The 22,500-nt window shown below is 54.2% G+C and overlaps 1 protein-coding gene and 1 pseudogene across 1 annotated transcript in view; one reads left to right on the top strand and one right to left on the bottom strand.

The window, feature by feature from the left end:
* Window positions 1–168: 168 nt before the first annotated feature.
* On the bottom strand, window positions 169–4,089 carry LOC140470092 (selenide, water dikinase 3-like; annotated as a pseudogene).
* Window positions 4,090–10,862: 6,773 nt separating this feature from the next.
* The window catches only part of LOC140470163 (uncharacterized), a 27,376-nt gene continuing 15,738 nt past the window's right edge, over window positions 10,863–22,500 (top strand). Inside the window, exons 1-2 of the mRNA XM_072566588.1 lie at window positions 10,863–13,894; window positions 21,905–22,318. Of these exons, the coding sequence (XP_072422689.1) occupies window positions 13,888–13,894; window positions 21,905–22,318 (421 nt within the window). The 5' untranslated portion in view covers window positions 10,863–13,887. The remainder of the gene's footprint in view (window positions 13,895–21,904; window positions 22,319–22,500) is intronic.

The raw sequence follows: 22,500 nt of genomic DNA, 5'->3' as shown, positions 1-22,500 counted from the left end.
GAGAGACAGACCGACCGAGAGAGAGAGACAGACCGACAGAGAGACAGACCGACAGAGAGAGAGAGAGAGAGAGAGAGACAGACCGACAGAGAGAGAGAGAGAGAGAGAGAGAGACAGACCGACAGAGAGAGAGAGTGTGTGAGGGAGAAAGGAGGGGGCTGGATCTGGCCAGAACCCTCTCCCCCCACGCCGGGTCACTCACATGATGAACTCGTTGGGTTGGCAGACCACAGTAGCGACCCCACCAATGATGATCCAGGGGTTCACCACCGTCTGTCCCCCAGTCACAGAGGTCCCACCTTCCTCCGCAGCGTCCTTAAATCCCCGGATCATCAGTGGGACCACCTTGTCACGTTCCTGTGGGAAACAGGGGGGTCAGACAGAGCGAGATACCAGCCCCGTGTCCTACTCACATCCCCCCCCCCCCTCCGTTGCCCCCTCCCTCCCTCCGTGATGTGTGTGTGGGTGGAGCTGTGGAGACGTACCTTCTCAGTCATTCTCTGACTCACACTCAGCAGCATCAACATGTTGTCACACTCGGTAATGCCCATGGCATACAGGTCGCTGAGTACATTGGCACAGGCTATACGCCCCTGGAGACGGGAGAGTGAGAGAAAGACTGAGTGACTGACTTCGAGAGAGAGACAGACACGCGGACCGAGGCACAGGCAGAGAGAAGCAAGCAGCGGGGACCGCCAGAGATCGCAGTGATCACCCCAGGATCTGTCCCTGGGTCAACAGGCCACAGTCGGTGGGAGAGGGGGCTGGTGCTCCAGCACAGATATCCCTCACCCCCCACCCAAGACCTGTCCCTGGGCCAATATTGGGGGGCGGGGGGGATGGCGAGAGAGAGAGACAGACACACACGTGGGAGAAAGGGCGGGGATACAGGGAGAGAGAGACACAGAGAGAGACAGAGAGAGAGAGAGAGAAAGTGCGCGCGCTGTTCTGGGCCTACACTCAAGCGCCCAATAGAAACACCCCCCACCCCGGAGGAACTGGAATGGCAATCCGGCCATGTGAAAGGAACTGCACCGAGGGGACCTTACCATCATGTAGGGGTCATCCACGAGGGGATAGAAGAAATCAGTGGTCTGCACGAGGGAGAGACCCCCATGTCGCAGCGGGATCACGCACGAGTCCATGCCAATCCCTGTGACAGACAAAGAGAGAGATGTACCCGCTCAGCCCAAGACCCGATCCACTCTCCGGACGATCTCAATTCAAGCCCCCCCCCCCCCCCCCTCTCTCGGCTCTCCCTGCAGATCCCAATCATTCTTGGCCTTCGGAATGTCGTTTCTCCAATGCCCAGTCCTGGCGTTTAAATTGGGGGATGGGGAGGGGAGCGTTACCGTGGAGTCATCCAGCATGGAATCAAACCCTTCGACCACAGTCACAAACTAAACGATCCCCAGGCCTGCCCTCCCCCTGGCCCATATCTCTTTCCTATTCACAGACTTATCCAAATGTCTATTAAACATTAACATTGTACCCAGATCCTCTGGACGTTCACTCCACACCCACTATGTAAAATAGCTCGCCCCCTTTTTAAATCTTTTGCCTCACACCTTAAAAATAAGCCATCTATAGAGGTTTATAAAATCATGACGGGGGGGGGGGGGCATAGATAAGGTAAATAGACAAGGTCTTTTCCCCCCTGGGGTGGGGGAGCCCACAACTAGAGGGGTGTAGGTTTAAGGTGAGAGGGGGGGATAGGGAGCTAAGGGGCAACTTCTTCCCCCAGAAGGTGGTGGGTGTGTGGAACGAGCTGCCAGAGGAAGTGGGGGAGGCTGGTACAATGACAACATTTAAAAGGCAACTGGACAGGGGTCATATTTACGTGCCAAACACGGGCAAACGAGACGAGATTAATTGAGGATATCAGGTCAGCATAGAGGAGTTGGACCGATGGGTCCGTTTCTGTGCTGTGTGACTCTGAGTGCAAGGGAGATTGTGAGCACATGAGACAGGGTGGGGGTGGGGGGGAAATGAAGATCTCAGGTCGGCACAGCCAAGTTGGACCGAAGGGTCTGTTGCTGTGCTGTACGGCTCAGGGATTTCACGTTTCAGTTCTCCAGCATCCACCACTTCATTTCTATGGCGGAGACTGTTCAGTCTCTCAGGGCGGGAGGGAACGTCTTGTGGTCTGTCAGTGTTCATTCGTGGGTTGGCGGGATGAGGGGGGTCGCTGACTGGGCCCAGCACTCATCGCCCTGCCCTTCACTGCCCAGAGGGACGCTGAGGGTCAACCACACGCCGCTGTGGGTCTGGAGTCACGTGTGAGGACGGTTGGTATCCCTCCCGAGAACCAACCAGGCGGGGTGTACCCAACGATTGGCAAGGGGCCTCACGGCCACCCGGAGACTCCGAATTCCAGACTCGTGTCCGGATCCAAACTCCACCACCGGCCCGGGGCGGGATAGGAACCCAGGTGACCCCCCCCCCGCCCCGACTCCTCGGGTTTCCAATGACAGAGGCCAATGGGGTCCACGCGCCTCCACGGTGGACGGGTCAGCGGGTGCACCCCACCCCCACAACACCCCTGGGGGTCTTGTAGCTTGCTCCGAAGGGAACTGTTCCCAACCCCGGCCAAGACCCCACCCTCCACCGTGGTTTTGGACTGTCCTCTGGTTGGGGGTGGGTGGGGGAAAGAGGAAGGGAGGGAAGGGAAGGTGGTGGCAGACTTTGGGAAGAGAAAGAAGGACCCCCTACCCCACCATCCCCATCCACAACGGGGCTGAGGTAGAGCCAAGGGAGCGGGAGGGCTGTGAGGCGATGCCCCACCGGGTTGAATAGTTCAGGAAGCACCTCACTCCTCCCACCCAGGGTGGGCTCGACTAGACCCCACGGCGAGCAAGATGACCCCCTCACCTACTTCCCCCTTACCCCCTCATGCCCCACTTTAAGGGGACGATGGAAGTTGGGACTGCCCCTTTAAGGGCTCAACACTGGGCCCCACATATCCCACTAACAAGAGAGTGTTCCCCCATTGGCTGAGCCTCACGTCAATCAGAACGGGGTAGCCAATCCGAAAGTGGATCCACCCCCACACACCGCGTCCATTGGTCCAATAGTACGTCCATCAGCGTGGGTCAGCCAATAAGGGATAGGCATCGACGCGGACGATGCCATTGGCTCGCGAGCCCATCCATCAAAGGGGCGGGACATCAATACACTTCTTTCATTGGCCTACGAGGGAAATAATCCTTCGAAAGGGCCGCGGCCAATAGAAAGGTGTGAGTTCACACCCACCCGCCCTTCGCGAACGGGCCGACCAATGGGAAGTTGGAATACCGATTCGCCGGTGGCTATTGGTCAAGCCGTTCGCGAACGTGCGGGATCGAAACGCTCGCGGCACCCAATAGGAATACAACCCCCACCTCCTGGTTCGACCTGATTGGTCGGCTCGCCTGTTCGTCGAACGAGCCGCGTCCAATGGAGATGGGAGCATGGCGCGCCCCAATCCGATTGGTTCGCCCTACCGCCCGTCATGAGCGACAAGCGTACGACCCGCCCAACGCGCCCGCGATTGGTCCGCCCCGCTGTCCGTCTGGCCCCCCTCGCGTCACCGTCGGTCGGACCCGCCTTCCCCCTCATCCGATTGGCGGCCCCCGCTGTCCGTCACAGCTGCCAGGACCAATGGGAAGGGGAACGGCTGAGCAGCTGTAAGGCCATTGGTCAATCGCCCCGCCCGCCCTCCCCTCCTTCGCCTCGGGCCTGCAGACCCCCGGCCGCTGTGGGGGGGGGGGACAGGAGGAAACCTCACCGATCCGCGGCATGACGGTGCCCAGGAACTGGTTGTTGTCCTCGTCGCCGCCCCCCCCTCCCCCGCCTCCGGCCGCGGCGCCGGACGAGGCCGAGGAGGAAGCGGCGGCGGGGTCGGCCCGCGGCTCCGGGCCCAGCGCCCGCAGGAGTTTGAGCAGCACCTCCTGCGGGACCTTGCAGCCTCATCCCTTGAGGTCGGACAGGGCGGTGAGGCGGAAGCCTCGGTCCAGCTCGTGGTCCTCGGGGTCGAAGGAGCGGTGGCAGGAGGCGGCCATCTTCAGCGGAGGGGCGACTGCGACTGCGCCTGAGGAGCCGCCGCGCGCAGGCGAGGCCTCCCCTCCCCCACCCTGAGCCCGCACTGCGCCTGCGCCGGGGCCGCACCACCCCCCCCCCCCCCACTGCGCCTGCGCTCAACCGTATTCGGACGCCCCGAGGCATCCGCGCGCGTGCCCGCACCGCGCCTGCGCCCTCGCTGCGGCGAGGCCGTACCCCCTTCGGTCGGACCCGCCCCACTCCCTCCCTCCCCAGTGGCCACGCCCCCTCTTCCCTCGCCCAGCCCGCCGCACTGCGCCTGCGCCGGGTTTCCCGCCTCGCGCAGGGGAGGACGCGCCCGCCCCTTTTCAAATTCCAACCGCCACTTCCTCTGGCAGCTCCAACCATTCCCATCCCCATCCAAATCCCCATCTAAACTAAAATAGTCCCATATACCTGCACCTGATCCCTACCCATCCATATCCCCAACCAGACATCTTCAACTAATCCAGTCCCAAACACTTCCTTTTGACCCCTATCCATCTAATCCCTTTCCATCCATATTCCCTAAAGTAATCCAGTCCCATGTACCTGCAATTGTCCCCTGTCCTTCTAAACTCATCCCATCCATATCCCCAACCAGACATCTTCAACTAATCCAGTCCCAAACACTTCCTTTTGACCCCTATCCATCTAATCCCTTTCCATCCATATTCCCTAAAGTAATCCAGTCCCATGTACCTGCAATTGTCCCCTGTCCTTCTAAACTCATCCCATCCATATCCCCAACCAGACATCTTCAACTAATCCAGTCCCAAACACTTCCATTTGACCCCTATCCATCTAATCCCTTTCCATTCATATTCCCTAAAGTAATCCAGTCCCATGTACCTGCAATTGTCCCCTGTCCTTCTAAACTCATCCCATCCATATCCCCAACCAGACATCTTCAACCAATCCAGTCCCAAACACTTCCATTTGACCCCTATCCATCTAATCCCTTTCCATCCATATTCCCTAAAGTAATCCAGTCCCATGTACCTGCAATTGTCCCCTGTCCTTCTAAACTCATCCCATCCATATCCCCAACCAGACATCTTCAACTAATCCAGTCCCAAACACTTCCTTTTGACCCCTATCCATCTAATCCCTTTCCATTCATATTCCCATCCATATTCCCTAAAGTAATCCAGTCCCATGTACCTGCAATTGTCCCCTGTCCTTCTAAACTCATCCCATCCATATCCCCAACCAGACATCTTCAACTAATCCAGTCCCAAACACTTCCATTTGACCCCTATCCATCTAATCCCTTTCCATTCATATTCCCTAAAGTAATCCAGTCCCATGTACCTGCAATTGTCCCCTGTCCTTCTAAACTCATCCCATCCATATCCCCAACCAGACATCTTCAACTAATCCAGTCCCAAACACTTCCATTTGACCCCTATCCATCTAATCCCTTTCCATCCATATTCCCTAAAGTAATCCAGTCCCATGTACCTGCAATTGTCCCCTGTCCTTCTAACCTCATCCCATCCATATCCCCAACCAGACATCTTCAACTAATCCAGTCCCAAACACTTCCTTTTGACCCCTATCCATCTAATCCCTTTCCATCCATATTCCCTAAAGTAATCCAGTCCCATGTACCTACAATTGTCCCCTGTCCTTCTAAACACATCCCATCCATATCCCCAACCAGACATCTTCAACTAATCCAGTCCCAAACACTTCCATTTGACCCCTATCCATCTAATCCCTTTCCATCCATATTCCCATCCATATTCCCTAAAGTAATCCAGTCCCATGTACCTGCAATTGTCCCCTGTCCTTCTAAACTCATCCCATCCATATCCCCAACCAGACATCTTCAACTAATCCAGTCCCAAACACTTCCATTTGACCCCTATCCATCTAATCCCTTTCCATTCATATTCCCTAAAGTATCCAGTCCCATGTACCTGCAATTGTCCCCTGTCCTTCTAAACTCATCCCATCCATATCCCCAACCAGACATCTTCAACTAATCCAGTCCCAAACACTTCCATTTGACCCCTATCCATCTAATCCCTTTCCATCCATATTCCCTAAAGTAATCCAGTCCCATGTACCTGCAATTGTCCCCTGTCCTTCTAACCTCATCCCATCCATATCCCCAACCAGACATCTTCAACTAATCCAGTCCCAAACACTTCCTTTTGACCCCTATCCATCTAATCCCTTTCCATCCATATTCCCTAAAGTAATCCAGTCCCATGTACCTACAATTGTCCCCTGTCCTTCTAAACACATCCCATCCATATCCCCAACCAGACATCTTCAACTAATCCAGTCCCAAACACTTCCATTTGACCCCTATCCATCTAATCCCTTTCCATCCATATTCCCATCCATATTCCCTAAAGTAATCCAGTCCCATGTACCTGCAATTGTCCCCTGTCCTTCTAAACTCATCCCATCCATATCCCCAACCAGACATCTTCAACTAATCCAGTCCCAAACACTTCCATTTGACCCCTATCCATCTAATCCCTTTCCATTCATATTCCCATCCATATTCCTTAAACTAATCTAGTCTCATGTACCAGCACTTAGCCCCTTCTACATACCTGCAATTGGCCCCTATCCGTCTAAACCCTTTTTATTCATATTCCCATCCAGATATCCTAAACTAATCCAGTCCCAAACACCTGAAGTTGGCCGCTATCCAACTTAAACCCTTCCCATCCATATCCCCTAAATTAATCTAGTCCCATATACCATCACTTGGCCCCTATCCCTCTAAACCTTTCCCACCTTATCCAGAATTCCTAAACAAATCTAGTCCCAAACACCTGCACTTGGCACCGATCCCTCTCAACCCTTCCCATCCAAATATCCTAAACAAATCTGGTCCCATTGACCGGCACTTGGGCAGCTCTTTGTGGTTTGATTTGAGTGTACACTTGCTTGTCACCGATTGAATGTTTGTGTGTCGTTCCCTGGAGCTCAAGATCCATGAATGTTATGAATTTAATTTGCGTTTTGGGAATCTAGGATGACTTTAGAGGAAGAAGTCATTTTGTAGGACAATGGTACTGGGCACGTTAGCTGAGCAGGTTACCTCATGAGCTTTTCCACCTAGTTTAGACTCGTCTCTCATTCTGATGTACTGTTAAAAGGGAAGGTTAACTGTCCAAAGCAATTGGCCTGGCTTGATCAGGGTTCGCATTTTCTGCATGTAATTTATTTAGTCAACTGTACTCAGACCTGTCAATGAGTTTCATTGCAAACTTTTGCCATTTTATTGCTGATAAAGGACGTGTTATCTTTGTAATTTTAATACCAATTTCTGTATAAAGACAGTTTGTTTGCAAAAATAGGGGGAGTAGCCTTAGAGAGCTCTTAGGGGTAAAAGCTGGTGCCAGTACTCTGCTAATGGTTTCAGAACCTTAGCTCAAGCCATGTTAAAGTGTAACATTGATACCATTGGTAAATAAAAACTGACTCTAAGAGTTTTATATTCCAGACGCAATCAGAGCTTGATCTCTAGGATGAACCAAGAGAGGTTGAGTCCATTAGGGATTCCCCGAGCCATTCGAATAGGTACTTTGAACACTGATCCTTCAAAACTCTTCCCATCCATATCCCCATCCAGATATCCTAAACTAATCCAGTCCCATTTCCCTGCGCTTGGCCCCTATCCCTCCAAACCCTTCCCAATCGTGTTCCCTTCCAGATATCCAAAACTAATCCAATCCCATTTGCCAGCATTTGGTCCATTTCCCACTAAATCCTTCCTATCCATTTCCCATCCAGATGCCTTTTCAATGTTAAAAATCACACAACACCTGGATATGGTCCACCAGGTTTTATTGGAAGCACTAGCTTTTGGAGCGCTGCTCCTTCATCAGGTGGTTGATGAGCAGGCTTCCAAATAAACCTGTTGGACTATAACCTGGTGCTGTGTGATTTTTAACTTTGTACACCCCAGTCCAACACCGGCATCTTCAAATCATGACTTTTAAACATTGCGATTGTACCAGCCTCCACTACTTCCTCTGGCTGCTCTCTCTCTGTGTGAAAAAGTTGCCCCTCTGGTCCCTTTCCACCTCACATCTTAAACCTACGCCCCTCTAGCTTTGGACTCCCCCACCCCAAGGAAAGGACCTCATCTATTTACCCTACCCATGCCCCTCAGCGTCCGATGCTCCAGGGAAAACAGCCCCGAGTCTATCAAGCCTCTCCCTGTAGCTCAAACCCTCCAACATCCTTTCCTGAACCCTTTCCCAACATCCTTGCTGTAGCAGGGAGACCAGAATTGAATGCAATATTCCCAAAGTGACCTCCCCAATACAGCCACAACAGAACCTCCTGTACTCCTGACCAATAAAGGCAAGCATACCAAACGCTGCCTTCACTGCCCTGTCTTCCTGAGACTCCATTTTCAAGGAACCATGAACCTGCACTCCAAGGTCTCTTTGTTCAGCAACACTCCCTCAGGACCTTACCATTAAGTGTATAAGTCCTGCCCGTTTCCGAAATGCAGCCTTCACATTTACCTAAATTAAACTGCTGCCCATTGGCCCATCTGATTGAGGTCCGTTTTCACCATATACTACACACCTGACCCAAATATTCAGCACCCCCCACCACCCCCCCCACTTCCAAAAAGAAACGTCCATCCTTCTAGGGGACCAATCATACAGACGTTGTCAAGCAGAAGACTTACAAAGTCCAATAGAGTACAATGAAGAAAAAAAAAACAAGGAGGGAGAAGATTAAGTATGGAGGTAAGCCAGCTGGTAATATGTGGAAAGATTGTCGGAGTTACTTCAGATATATAATGGACAAAAGGAGACATTGGACTGCTGGAAAATGGCGCTGGAGAAGTAGGGGAACAAAGAAATGGCAGAGGAACTGAACTAGTACTTTATATACCCTATCAACAAACACATCAAGTTAGACCCCATCTGCCACCCCCTGAGAAAAGGAACCAGAAGTGACTTTTCTCCACAGGAAATGACATCACCAACCCAAACATATAAATAGAAAGCAGGAATTTTCAGCATTGCTTCGCCTGAGGTCCACTGAAGACGTTACCTCGTAAGGTAACGAAACGTCTGGAAATGAACCTTTCAGCTCAGCGAGCAAGCCTACGTCCAAAACCTCAACACAAGCTACAAATCTTCTCAAAACTTTATGTCAATTTCCGCAGTGGTAAGACATGAGTAGTATCGCAAATATTCAAGAGAATCGGGGGCAGAGATGACCACGGTGGCTATCACCAAGGAGAAGGTGCTCGAAAAGCTGAAAAACCACAAGAGATTGGAGCAGAAAATAGGCCATTCAGCCCATCAAGTCAGCTGCGCGATTCAATCATGGCTGATAGGTGTCTCAACCCCATTCTCCCGCTTTCTTCCCCGAACCCTTGATTTCCCCTTGACAATCTGCAACTTATCTATCTTAAATGTACTCAGGAGGTGGAGGTGCCAGTGTTGGACTGGGGTGGACAAAGTTAAAAGTCACACAACACCCGGTTATAGTCCAACAGGTTCATTTGGAAGCACTCGCTTTCGGAGTGCAGCTCCTTCACAACTTGACGACCTGATGAAGGAGCAGTGCTCCAAAAGCTAGTGCTTCCAAATAAACCTGTTGGACTATAACCTGGTGCTGTGTGATTTTTAACCTTGAATATACTCAGTGACCTGGCCCCCACAATCTTCTGTGGCCGTGACCTCCCCCACCCCTGGGGGAAAGGACCTTGTTAATTTATCCTATCCATGCCCCTCATGGTTTTATAAACCTCTATAAGGTCACCCCTCAGCCTCCGACGCTCCAGGGAAAACAGCCCCAAGTCTATCCAACCTCTCCCTGTAGCTCAAACCCTCCAATATCCTTGTAAATCTTTTCTGAACCCTTTCAAGTCTCAATATCCTTCCGATAGGAAGGAGAGCAGAATTGCGCGCAGTATTCCAACAGTGGCCTAACCAATGTCCTGTACAGCCGCAACATGACCTCCCAACTCCTGTACTCAATACTCTGACCAATAAAGGAGAGCATACCAAACGCTGCCTTCACTATCCTATCGACCTGCGACTCCACTTTCAAGGAGCTAGGAACCTGCACTCCAAGGTCTCTTTGTTTGGTAACACTCCCCAGGAACATCTCGCTGCCCTGGGGGTGGGGTGGATGACACCACCTCCCAGTGGATTGTGGGAGTGTTTTTGGCACCTCCGTACCTGAGGACGCACACTTCGGGAGCAAGACTGATTCCTGGGACCGACGGAGAGAGAGAGCCCGGATTGGCTCGGGATTTCTATTCACCGGAGGTTTGAGAGGAACGGGGAAGCGGTGATGACGGTTCTGAACCCGGAAAAATAAAAACCGTTCCATTTCACTGGCTGATCGTTGTGCTGAGAGTCAGTGGGAACGCAAGGGTTAAAGGTCCACTGTTGGGATGGTTCTCTATGTGTTCACCAATACCTACCGCACCCCCCGGTGTGGTCTCCTCAACCTCAGGGAGAACAGACGCCTTCTTGTGGATCGTTTCGGTGAACATCTGGGACACCTGCACCCACAAATCCCATCGCCCCATGGCTGAAACCCTTCAACATCTCCTCCACCGCCAAACCGTTACCACTCAACGCCTGGAGGAGGAACACCTCATATTCTGCCTTGGGACCCTGCAACTACATGGGATCAATGTGGATTTCAACAGCGTCCACAATTCCCCCTCCCCCCACATTATCCCAGTCCCAAGCCTCAAACGAGACACCGCCCTCTGGACCTGTGCATCACTCCCCCCGCCTCTGACCTATCACCTTCTCCATCACCTATTGCTTTCCCAGCTACCTTCCCCCCCCCCCCCCAAACACTTTGACCCACAAGCCTCATTCCTGATGAAGGGCTTGTGCCCGAAACGTCGATTCTCCTGCTCCTCGGACGCTGCCTGACCTGCAGTGCTTTTCCAGTACTACCCTCTCGGCTCTGATCTCCAGCATCTGCAGCCCTCACCTTCTCCTATGTGTGCCCATCCAGTAACGGGCAGAGATGGCAGCCGAGGGTCTGGCTGTTCCTGACCTAGCAAGGCCGTCTGGAGACAGAGGTGTGTATCTCACTCCCAGTCCCGAGCGAAGATACTTGCTTTGGAATTGCACTGTCAGCCCTGATCATGATTTGGAGAATACTGGTGTTGGACTAGGGTGTACACAGTTAAAAAAAAAATCTCACTTCACCCATAACCTGGTGTGGGATTTCTTTAGCCCTGATCTGACATCCCATTAACTACATCCTGTTGTCATTCAGATACTTCTTTACCAGTCCATAAGAGTCTGTGAAGACAGACCACATCGCTGATACAAAAAACTATGATCGACCCCTTTCCGTGAGATTGATTAGATTGCCAACAGTATGGAAACAGGCCCTTTGGCCCAACAAGTCCACACCGACCCTCCGAAGAGTAACCCGCCCAGACCCACTACCCTCTGGCTAATGAACTGAACACGATGGGCCATTTAGCACGGCCAATCCACCCTAACCTGCACATCCCTGGGCACTACGGGGACAATTTAGCACGGCCAATCCACCCTAACCTGCACATCCCTGGGCACTACGGGGACAATTTAGCACGGCCAATCCACCCTAACCTGCACATCCCTGGGCACTACGGGGACAATTTAGCACGGCCAATCCACCCTAACCTGCACATCCCTGGGCACTACGGGGACAATTTAGCACAGCCAATCCCACCCTAACCTGCACATCCCTGGGCACTACGGGGACAATTTAGCACGGGCCAATCCACCCTAACCTGTACATCCCTGGGCACTACGGGGACAATTTAGCACGGCCAATCCACCCTAACCTGTACATCCCTGGGCACTATGGGACAATTTAGCACGGCCAATCCCACCCTAACCTGCACATCCCTGGGCACTATGGGGACAATTTAGCACGGCCAATCCCACCCTAACCTGTACATCCCTGGGCACTATGGGACAATTTAGCAGGGCCAATCCCACCCTAACCTGCACATCCCTGGGCACTACGGGACAATTTAGCACGGCCAATCCACCCTAACCTGCACATCCCTGGGCACTACGGGACAATTTAGCACGGCCAATCCCACCCTAACCTGCACATCCCTGGGCACTATGGGACAATTTAGCACGGCCAATCCCACCCTAACCTGCACATGCCTGGGCACTACGGGGACAATTTAGCACGGCCAATCCACCCTAACCTACACATCCCTGGGCACTACGGGGACAATTTAGCATGGCCAATCCAGCCTAACCTGCACATGCCTGGGCACTACGGGGACAATTTAGCACGGCCAATCCACCCTAACCTACACATCCCTGGGCACTACGGGGACAATTTAGCACGGCCAATCCACCCTAACCTACACATCCCTGGGCACTACGGGGACAATTTAGCATGGCCAATCCACCCTAACCTACACATCCCTGGGCACTACGAGACAATTTAGCAAGGCCAGTCCACCCTAACCTGCACATGCCTGGGCACTACGGGGACAATTTAGCACGGCCAATCCACCCTAACCTATACATCCCTGGGCACTATGGGACAATTTAGCACGGCCAATCCACCCTGACCTGCACATCCCAGGGCACTATGGGACAACTTAGCACAGCCAATCCACCCTAACCTGCACATTCCTGGGCACTACAGGACAATTTAGCACGGCCAATCCACCCTAACCTGTACATCCCTGGGCACTACGGGGACCATTTAGCACGGCCAATCCACCCTAACCTGCCCATCCCTGGGCACTACGGGGACCATTTAGCATGGCCAATCCACCCTAACCTGTACATCCCTGGGCACTACAGGACAATTTAGCACGGCCAATCCACCCTAACCCGCACATCCCTGGGCACTACGGGGACAATTTAGCACGGTCAATCCACCCTAACCTGCACGTCCCTGGGCACTATGGGGACAATTTAGCACGGCCAATCCACCCCAACCTGCACATCCCTCGACACTACGGGACTATTTAGCACGGTCAATCCACCCTAACCTGCACATCCCTGGGCACTACGGGGACAATTTAGCACGGCCAATCCACCCTAACCTACTCATCCCTGGGCACTACGGGGACAATTTAGCATGGCCAGTCCACCCTAACCTGTACATCCCTGGGCACTACGGGGACAATTTAGCACGGCCAATCCCACCCTAACCTGCACATCCCTGGGCACTATGGGGACAATTTAGCACGGCCAATCCCACCCTAACCTGCACATCCCTGGGCACTGCGGGGACAATTTAGCACGGCCAATCCACCCTAACCTGTACATCTTTGGACTGAGGGAGGAAACCCACGCAGACACAGGGAGAATGTGCAAACTCCACACAGACATTCGCCCGAGGACGGGGGGGGGAGTCGAACCTGGGGCCCTGAGGCAGCGCTGCTAACCACTGAGCCACCGTGCTGGGCCGTGAGAACAGGACAGTGACAAGTTTCTGTGCAGGTTTTAATATTATGATAGGACGGGAGCCGTCTCCAGCTATTGGGAGAGTGAAAAACACATATAGTTATCGAGATTTCTGTTCTGTCTTGTCATGTCGGAATCCTTTGTATCGGTTACACCCAAACAATATCCAAAACTGCTCTTTACTTGGAACGATCAGCGATGCATCGGGGAGTGTCTCTTCTGACGGCATTCTGCGGCTCTCCCGCGGTTGTCGGAATTAAAGTGCTCAAGAATCGGAAGAGGTCCAAAATGTACTTGAACATCTGATAGACAGCGACAAAGTCCTAACAGGACTCAACATGGAGTGGGGGAAATGCAGGAAAGCTGTTCCTGAAACTGGGAGCGAGAGGGGCGGACGAAAACCAGGGTTCCGAATTTCAGGATGAAAGGTAAATCCCTCTGAAATGAAGGAGAGAGCCTTCACCGAGAGAATTGGGAGGCTGGGGGTGGAGGGGGGGGAGCAGCGACAGAATTCTTTACCAAACGGGCTGAAACTTTATGGTTCCACATTGACAGAGAACTCACCCGAGGTAACCATCCAAAATTCCCCAGGAAGGGGAATCGAGGGGTTATATTCCAGGTCGAAGGGTTTCATCAGGAAGGGGAATCGAGGGATTATATTCCAGGTCGAAGGGTTTCATCAGGAAGGGGGAATCGAAGGGTTATATTCCAGGCCGAGGGGTTTAATCAGGAAGGGGAATCGAGGGGTTATATTCCAGGCTGAGGGGTTTAATCAGGAAGGGGGAATCGAGGGATTATATTCCAGGTCGAAGGGTTTCATCAGGAAGGGGAATCGAGGGGTTATATTCCAGGCCGAGGAGTTTAATCAGGAAGGGGAATCGAGGGGTTATATTCCAGGCTGAGGGGTTTAATCAGGAAGGGGGAGTCGAGGGGTTATATTCCAGGCTGAGGGGTTTAATCAGGAAGGGGAATCGAAGGGTTATATTCCAGGCTGAGGGGATTAATCAGGAAGGGGAATCGAGGGGTTATATTCCAGGCTGAGGGGATTAATCAGGAAGGGGAATCGAGGGGTTATATTCCAGGCTGAGGGGTTTAATCAGGAAAGGAATTCGAGGGGTTATATTCCAGGCCGAGGGGTTTAATCAGGAACGGGAATCCAGGGGTTATATTCCAGGCCGAGGGGTTTAATCAGGAAGGGGGAATCTAGGAGTTATATTCCAGGCCGATGGGTTTAATCAGGAAGGGGGAATCGAGGGGTTATATTCCAGGCTGAGAGGTTTAATCAGGAGAGGGAATCGAGGGGTTATATTCCAGGCTGAGGGGTTTAATCAGGAACGGGAATCCAGGGGTTATATTCCAGGCTGAGGGGTTTAATCAGGAAGGGGAATCGAGGGGTTATATTCCAGGCTGAGAGGTTTAATCAGGAAGAGGAATCGAGGGGTTATATTCCAGGCCGAGGGGTTTAATCAGGAAGGGGAATCGAGGGGTTATATTCCAGGCTGAGAGGTTTAATCAGGAAGAGGAATCGAGGGGTTATATTCCAGGCTGAGAGGTTTAATCAGGAAGGGGAATCGAGGGGTTATATTCCAGGCCGAGGGGTTTAATCAGGAAGGGGAATCGAGGGGTTATATTCCAGGCTGAGGTGTTTAATCAGGAAGGGGGAATCGAGGGTTTATATTCCAGGCTGAGAGGTTTAATCAGGAAGAGGAATCGAGGGGTTATATTCCAGGCTGAGAGGTTTAATCAGGAAGAGGAATCGAGGGGTTATATTCCAGGCTGAGAGGTTTAATCAGGAAGGGGAATCGAGGGGTTATATTCCAGGCTGAGGGGTTTAATCGGGAAAGGGGAGTGAGGGGTTATATTCCAGGCTGAGGGGTTTAATCAGGAACGGGAATCCAAGGGTTATATTCCAGACCGAGGGGTTTAATCAGGAAGGGGGAATCGAGGGTTTATATTCCAGGCTGAGAGATTTAATCAGGAGAGGGAATCGAGAGGTTATATTCCAGGCTGTGGGGTTTAATCAGGAAGGGGGAATCGAGGGGTTATATTCCAAGCCGAGGGGTTTAATCAGGAAGGGGAATCGAGGGGTTATATTCCAGGCTGAGAGGTTTAATCAGGAAGGGGAATCGAGGGGTTATATTCCAGGCTGAGAGGTTTAATCAGGAAGGGGAATCGAGGGGTTATATTCCAGGCCGAGGGGTTTAATCAGGAAGGGGAATCGAGGGGTTATATTCCAGGCTGAGAGGTTTAATCAGGAAGGGGAATCGAGGGGTTATATTCCAGGGTGAGGGGTTTAATCAGGAAGGGGGAATCGAGGGTTTATATTCCAGGCTGAGGGGTTTAATCAGGAAGGTGAATCGAGGGGTTATATTCCAGGCCGAGGGGTTTAATCAGGAACAGGAATCCAGGGGTTATATTCCAGGCTGAGGGGTTTAATCAGGAAGGGGAATCGAGGGGTTATATTCCAGGCTGAGGGGTTGAACCAGGAAGGGGGAATCGAGGGGTTATATTCCAGGCCAAAGGGTTTAATCAGGAAGGGGAATCGAGTGGTTATATTTCAGGCCGAGGGGTTTAATCAGGAAGGGGAATCGAGGGGTTATATTCCAGGCTGTGGGGTTTAATGAGGAAGGGGAATCAAGGGGTTATATTCCAGGCTGAGGGGTTTAATCAGGAAGGGGGAATCGAGGGTTTATATTCCAGGCTGAGGGGTTTAATCAGGAAGGGGGGATCGAGGGGTTATATTCCAGGCTGAGATGGTTAATCAGGAAGGGGGAATCAAGGGGTTATATTCCAGGCTGAGGGGTTTAATCAGGAAGGGGAATCGAGGGGTTATATTCCAGGCTGAGGGGTTTAATCAGGAAGGGGAATCGAGTGGTTATATTCCAGGCTGAGGGGTTTAATCAGGAAGGGGGAATCGAGGGTTTATATTCCAGGCTGAGGGGTTTAATTAGGAAGGGGAATCAAGGGGTTATATTCCAGGCCGAGGGGTTTAATCAGGAAGGGGGAATCGAGGGGTTATATTCCAGGCTGAGGGGTTTAATCGGGGAGGGGAATCGAGGGGTTATATTCCAGGCTGAGGGGTTTAATCGGGAAGGGGAATCGAGGGGTTATATTCCAGGTGGAGGGGTTTAATCGGGAAAGGGGAAAGGAGGGGTTATATTCCAGGCGGAGGGGTTTAATCGGGAAGGGGGAGTGAGGGGTTATATTCCAGACTGAGGGGTTTAATCGGGAAGGGGGAATCGAGGGGTTATATTCCAGACTGAGGGGTTTAATCGGGAAGGGGAATCGAGGGGTTATATTCCAGGTGGAGGGGTTTAATCGGGAAGGGGGAATCGAGGGGTTATATTCCAGGCGGAGGGGTTTAATCGGGAAGGGGGAGTGAGGGGTTATATTCCAGACTGAGGGGTTTAATCGGGAAGTGGGAATCGAGGGGTTATATTCCAGGTGGAGGGGTTTAATCGGGAAGGGGGAATCGAGGGGTTATATTCCAGGCGGAGGGGTTTAATCAGGAAGGGGAATCGAGGGGTTATATTCCAGGCGGAGGGGTTTAATCAGGAAGGGGAATCGAGGGGTTATATTCCAGGCTGAGGGGTTTAATCAGGAAGGGGGAATCGAGGGGTTATATTCCAGGCAGAGGGGTTTAATCGGGAAGGGGAATCGAGGGGTTATATTCCAGGACGAGGGGTTTAATCAGGAAGGGGAATCGAGGGGTTATATTCCAGGATGAGGGGTTTAATCAGGAAGGGGAATCGAGGGGTTATATTCCAGGCTGAGGGGTTTAATCAGGAAGGGGGAATCGAGGGTTTATATTCCAGGCTGAGGGGTTTAATCGGGAAGGGGAATCGAGGGGTTATATTCCAGGTGGAGGGGTTTAATCGGGAAAGGGGAAAGGAGGGGTTATATTCCAGGCGGAGGGGTTTAATCGGGAAGGGGGAGTGAGGGGTTATATTCCAGACTGAGGGGTTTAATCGGGAAGGGGGAATCGAGGGGTTATATTCCAGGCTGAGGTGTTTAATCAGGAAGGGGGAATCGAGGGTTTATATTCCAGGCTGAGGGGTTTAATCGGGAAGGGGAATCGAGGGGTTATATTCCAGGTGGAGGGGTTTAATCGGGAAGGGGGAATCGAGGGGTTATATTCCAGACTGAGGGGTTTAATCGGGAAGGGGAATCGAGGGGTTATATTCCAGGTGGAGGGGTTTAATCGGGAAGGGGGAATCGAGGGGTTATATTCCAGGCGGAGGGGTTTAATCGGGAAGGGGGAGTGAGGGGTTATATTCCAGACTGAGGGGTTTAATCGGGAAGTGGGAATCGAGGGGTTATATTCCAGGTGGAGGGGTTTAATCGGGAAGGGGGAATCGAGGGGTTATATTCCAGGCGGAGGGGTTTAATCAGGAAGGGGAATCGAGGGGTTATATTCCAGGCGGAGGGGTTTAATCAGGAAGGGGAATCGAGGGGTTATATTCCAGGCTGAGGGGTTTAATCAGGAAGGGGGAATCGAGGGGTTATATTCCAGGCAGAGGGGTTTAATCGGGAAGGGGAATCGAGGGGTTATATTCCAGGACGAGGGGTTTAATCAGGAAGGGGAATCGAGGGGTTATATTCCAGGATGAGGGGTTTAATCAGGAAGGGGAATCGAGGGGTTATATTCCAGGCTGAGGGGTTTAATCAGGAAGGGGGAATCGAGGGTTTATATTCCAGGCTGAGGGGTTTAATTGGGAAGGGGAATCGAGGGGTTATATTCCAGGTGGAGGGGTTTAATCGGGAAAGGGGAAAGGAGGGGTTATATTCCAGGCGGAGGGGTTTAATCGGGAAGGGGGAGTGAGGGGTTATATTCCAGACTGAGGGGTTTAATCGGGAAGGGGGAATCGAGGGGTTATATTCCAGGCTGAGGTGTTTAATCAGGAAGGGGGAATCGAGGGTTTATATTCCAGGCTGAGGGGTTTAATCGGGAAGGGGAATCGAGGGGTTATATTCCAGGTGGAGGGGTTTAATCGGGAAAGGGGAAAGGAGGGGTTATATTCCAGGCGGAGGGGTTTAATCGGGAAGGGGGAGTGAGGGGTTATATTCCAGACTGAGGGGTTTAATCGGGAAGGGGGAATCGAGGGGTTATATTCCAGACTGAGGGGTTTAATCGGGAAGGGGAATCGAGGGGTTATATTCCAGGTGGAGGGGTTTAATCGGGAAGGGGGAATCGAGGGGTTATATTCCAGGTGGAGGGGTTTAATCAGGAAGGGGAATCGAGGGGTTATATTCCAGGCGGAGGGGTTTAATCGGGAAGGGGGAATCGAGGGGTTATATTCCAGGCTGAGGGGTTTAATCAGGAAGGGGGAATCGAGGGGTTATATTCCAGGCAGAGGGGTTTAATCGGGAAGGGGAATCGAGGGGTTATATTCCAGGACGAGGGGTTTAATCAGGAAGGGGAAACGAGGGGTTATATTCCAGGCTGAGGGGTTTAATCAGGAAGGGGGAATCGAGGGGTTATATTCCAGGCAGAGGGGTTTAATCGGGAAAGGGGAAAGGAGGGGTTATATTCCAGGCGGAGGGGTTTAATCGGGAAGGGGGAGTGAGGGGTGACAATACCCTGAGATCCATGTGACGTTGATCCTGATTGTGACTTCACAATCTCCAGGGTAACGTTGTGACGACCAGCTCTGGTCGCCCAGACGATTGCCCCTCGATGTGGCGGCTGAGGGTGGGGGGGGGTTGGTTCCGGTGTAGCCCTCGTAACTTGCCTCCTGCATCGATGCCCGCAGCTGGTGGTAGCTTGCAAGAGCTGGTCGCGGGCGGAGGGCAGGGTGAGCCGTGTGACGGGTGAGGGTGGGCCGGTCAGTGTCTGCAGCGATGTATCTCTGTACCTGGCTGGCTATTACCGTGCTGCAGTTTGCCGGCTCTCAGATGGGTATGCCTAAGGGTCAGCGCTGAGGGAGTGGGAGGGTCAGTGCTGTGGGAGGGTCAGTGCTGAGGGAGTGGGGGCTGTGGGAGGGTCAGTGCTGAGGGAGTGGGGACTGTGGGAGGGTCAGTGCTGAGGGAGTGGGGGCTGTGGGAGGGTCAGTGCTGAGGGAGTGGGGGCTGAGGGAGGGTCAGTGCTGAGGGAGTGGGCGCTGTGGGACGGTCAGTGCTGAGGGAGGGTCAGTGCTGAGGGAGTGGGCGCTGTGGAAGGGTCAGTGCTGAGGGAGTGGGGGCTGTGGGAGGGTCAGTGCTGAGGGAGTGGGCGCTGTGGAAGGGTCAGTGCTGAGGGAGTGGGGGCTGTGGGAGGGTCAGTGCTGAGGGAGTGGGGACTGTGGGAGGGTCAGTGCTGAGGGAGTGGGGGCTGTGGGAGGGTCAGTGCTGAGGGAGTGGGGGCTGAGGGAGGGTCAGTGCTGTGGGAGGGTCAGTGCTGACGGAGCAGGGGCTGTGGGAGGGTCAGTGCTGAGGGAGCGGGGGCTGTGGGAGGGTCAGTGCTGTGGGAGGGTCAGCGCTGAGGGAGTGGGTGCTGTGGGAGGGTCAGTGCTGATGGAGTGGGTGCTGTGGGAGGGTCAGTGCTGAGGGAGTGGGGGCTGTGGGAGGGTCAGTGCTGAGGGAGTGGGGGCTGTGGGAGGGTCAGTGCTGTGGGAGGGGGCGCTGTGGGAGGGTCAGTGCTGTGGGAGGGTCAGCGCTGAGGGAGTGGGTGCTGTGGGAGGGTCAGTGCTGATGGAGTGGGTGCTGTGGGAGGGTCAGTGCTGAGGGAGTGGGGGCTGTGGGAGGGTCAGTGCTGAGGGAGTGGGTGCTGTGGGAGGGTCAGTGCTGTGGGAGGGTCAGTGCTGAGGGAGCGGGCGCTGTGGGAGGGTCAGTGCTGAGGGAGCGGGTGCTGTGGGAGGGTCAGTGCTGAGGGAGTGGGCGCTGTGGGGAGGGTCAGTGCTGAGGGAGTAGGCGCTGTAGGAGGGTCAGTGCTGAGGGAGTGGGGGCTGTGGGAGGGTCAGTGCTGAGGGAGCGGGGGCTGAGGGAGGGTCAGTGCTGAGGGAGTGGGGGCTGTGGGAGGGTCGGGGCTGTGGGAGGGTCAGTGCTGAGGGAGTGGGGGCTGTGGGAGGGTCAGGGCTGAGGGAGTGGGGGCTGTGGGAGGGTCAGTGCTGAGGGAGTGGGGGCTGTGGGAGGGTCAGTACTGAGGGAGTGGGTGCTGTGGGAGGGTCAGTGCTGAGGGAGCGGGGGCTGTGGGAGGGTCAGTGCTGAGGGAGTGGGTGCTGTGGGAGGGTCAGTGCTGTGGGAGGGTCAGTGCTGAGGGAGTGGGGGCTGTGGGAGGGTCAGTGCTGAGGGAGTGGGGGCTGTGGGAGGGTCAGTGCTGAGGGAGTGGGTGCTGTGGGAGGGTCAGTGCTGAGGGAGCGGGGGCTGTGGGAGGGTCAGTGCTGAGGGAGTGGGGGCTGTGGGAGGGTCAGGGCTGAGGGAGTGGGGGCTGTGGGAGGGTCAGTGCTGAGGGAGTGGGTGCTGTGGGAGGGTCAGTGCTGTGGGAGGGTCAGGGCTGAGGGAGTGGGGGCTGTGGGAGGGTCAGTGCTGAGGGAGCGGGGGCTGTGGGAGGGTCAGTGCTGAGGGAGTGGGTGCTGTGGGAGGGTCAGTGCTGAGGGAGCGGGGGCTGTGGGAGGGTCAGTGCTGAGGGAGTGGGTGCTGTGGGAGGGTCAGTGCTGTGGGAGGGTCAGTGCTGAGGGAGCGGGCGCTGTGGGAGGGTCAGTGCTGAGGGAGCGGGTGCTGTGGGAGGGTCAGTGCTGAGGGAGTGGGCGCTGTGGTAGGGTCAGCGCTGAGGGAGTAGGCGCTGTAGGAGGGTCAGTGCTGAGGGAGTGGGTGCTGTGGGAGGGTCAGTTCTGAGGGAGTGGGCGCTGTGGGGAGGGTCAGTGCTGAGGGAGTAGGCGCTGTAGGAGGGTCAGTGCTGAGGGAGTGGGTGCTGTGGGAGGGTCAGTGCTGAGGGAGCGGGGGCTGAGGGAGGGTCAGTGCTGAGGGAGTGGGGGCTGTGGGAGGGTCGGGGCTGTGGGAGGGTCAGTGCTGAGGGAAGTGGGGGCTGTGGGAGGGTCAGGGCTGAGGGAGTGGGGGCTGTGGGAGGGTCAGTGCTGAGGGAGTGGGGGCTGTGGGAGGGTCAGTACTGAGGGAGTGGGGGCTGTGGGAGAGTCAGTGCTGAGGGAGTGGGGGCTGAGGGAGGGTCAGGGCTGAGGGAGTGGGGGCTGTGGGAGGGTCAGTGCTGAGGGAGTGGGGGCTGTGGGAGGGTCAGTGCTGAGGGAGTGGGGGCTGTGGGAGGGTCAGGGCTGAGGGAGTGGGGGCTGTGGGAGGGTCAGTGCTGAGGGAGCGGGCGCTGTCGGAGGGTCAGTGCTGAGGGAGTAGGCGCTGTGGGAGGGTCAGTTGAGAAGTGAAGCTGACATGTTCGGAGCGAGGGGCGACGCTATATGAATGCAGCTGCCTCTCGGGCTGTGCTGATTGCTTGCTCCCTGCCCGTCTGGCAGATTTTGTGCAGGTTTTTGACATCCTGATCACGGCCGAAGACAGCAATTCCTCGTTCCACCCGGAGATCCTGTTCCTGAATGGCTCGGGGTTCACCTTGGCCAAAGTTGGTGACGCTGCCACCCTGTACTGCCACATCTTGTTGCTGGGAGACTCTGCTGAGCCTCGCTACACCATGAGGTGGGAGGCCAGTCGCTATGGTGACCTCACGGTAGCTCAGATGGACCAGAGCTTGGACGATGGGCCCTACATCCACCCGGCCTACCAGGACAGGCTCAGCCTGGTCTCCCATGGGCCCGAGAGCCTGCTCCACTTTGACCCTGTCCAGGAACAGGACTTTGGAGAATACCTCTGCAAGGGGCAGGTGGTGGGCCAGGAGGGGGAGACCTTCACTTCACTGTCCATCCTGGCTGAGGGTAAGGCTGGAGCTCCTTCCCTCTCTCAAAACTTTCTGACTCTCTCTCTCTCTCTCTCTGACCATCTCTCTCTTCCCCCCCCCCCCCCCCCCGACCTCTCTCTCTCAACTCCTTGTGTCTCTCACTCTCACACTCACTCTCTGTCTCTTTCTCTCTCTCGAACTCTCTCTCTGACACTCTCT

This window comes from Chiloscyllium punctatum, chromosome 50 (assembly GCF_047496795.1).
Source record: "Chiloscyllium punctatum isolate Juve2018m chromosome 50, sChiPun1.3, whole genome shotgun sequence".
Taxonomy (NCBI): domain Eukaryota; kingdom Metazoa; phylum Chordata; class Chondrichthyes; order Orectolobiformes; family Hemiscylliidae; genus Chiloscyllium; species Chiloscyllium punctatum.
The sequence above is the reverse complement of the archived record's forward strand: the minus strand, read 5'-3'. Positions and strand labels throughout refer to the sequence as shown.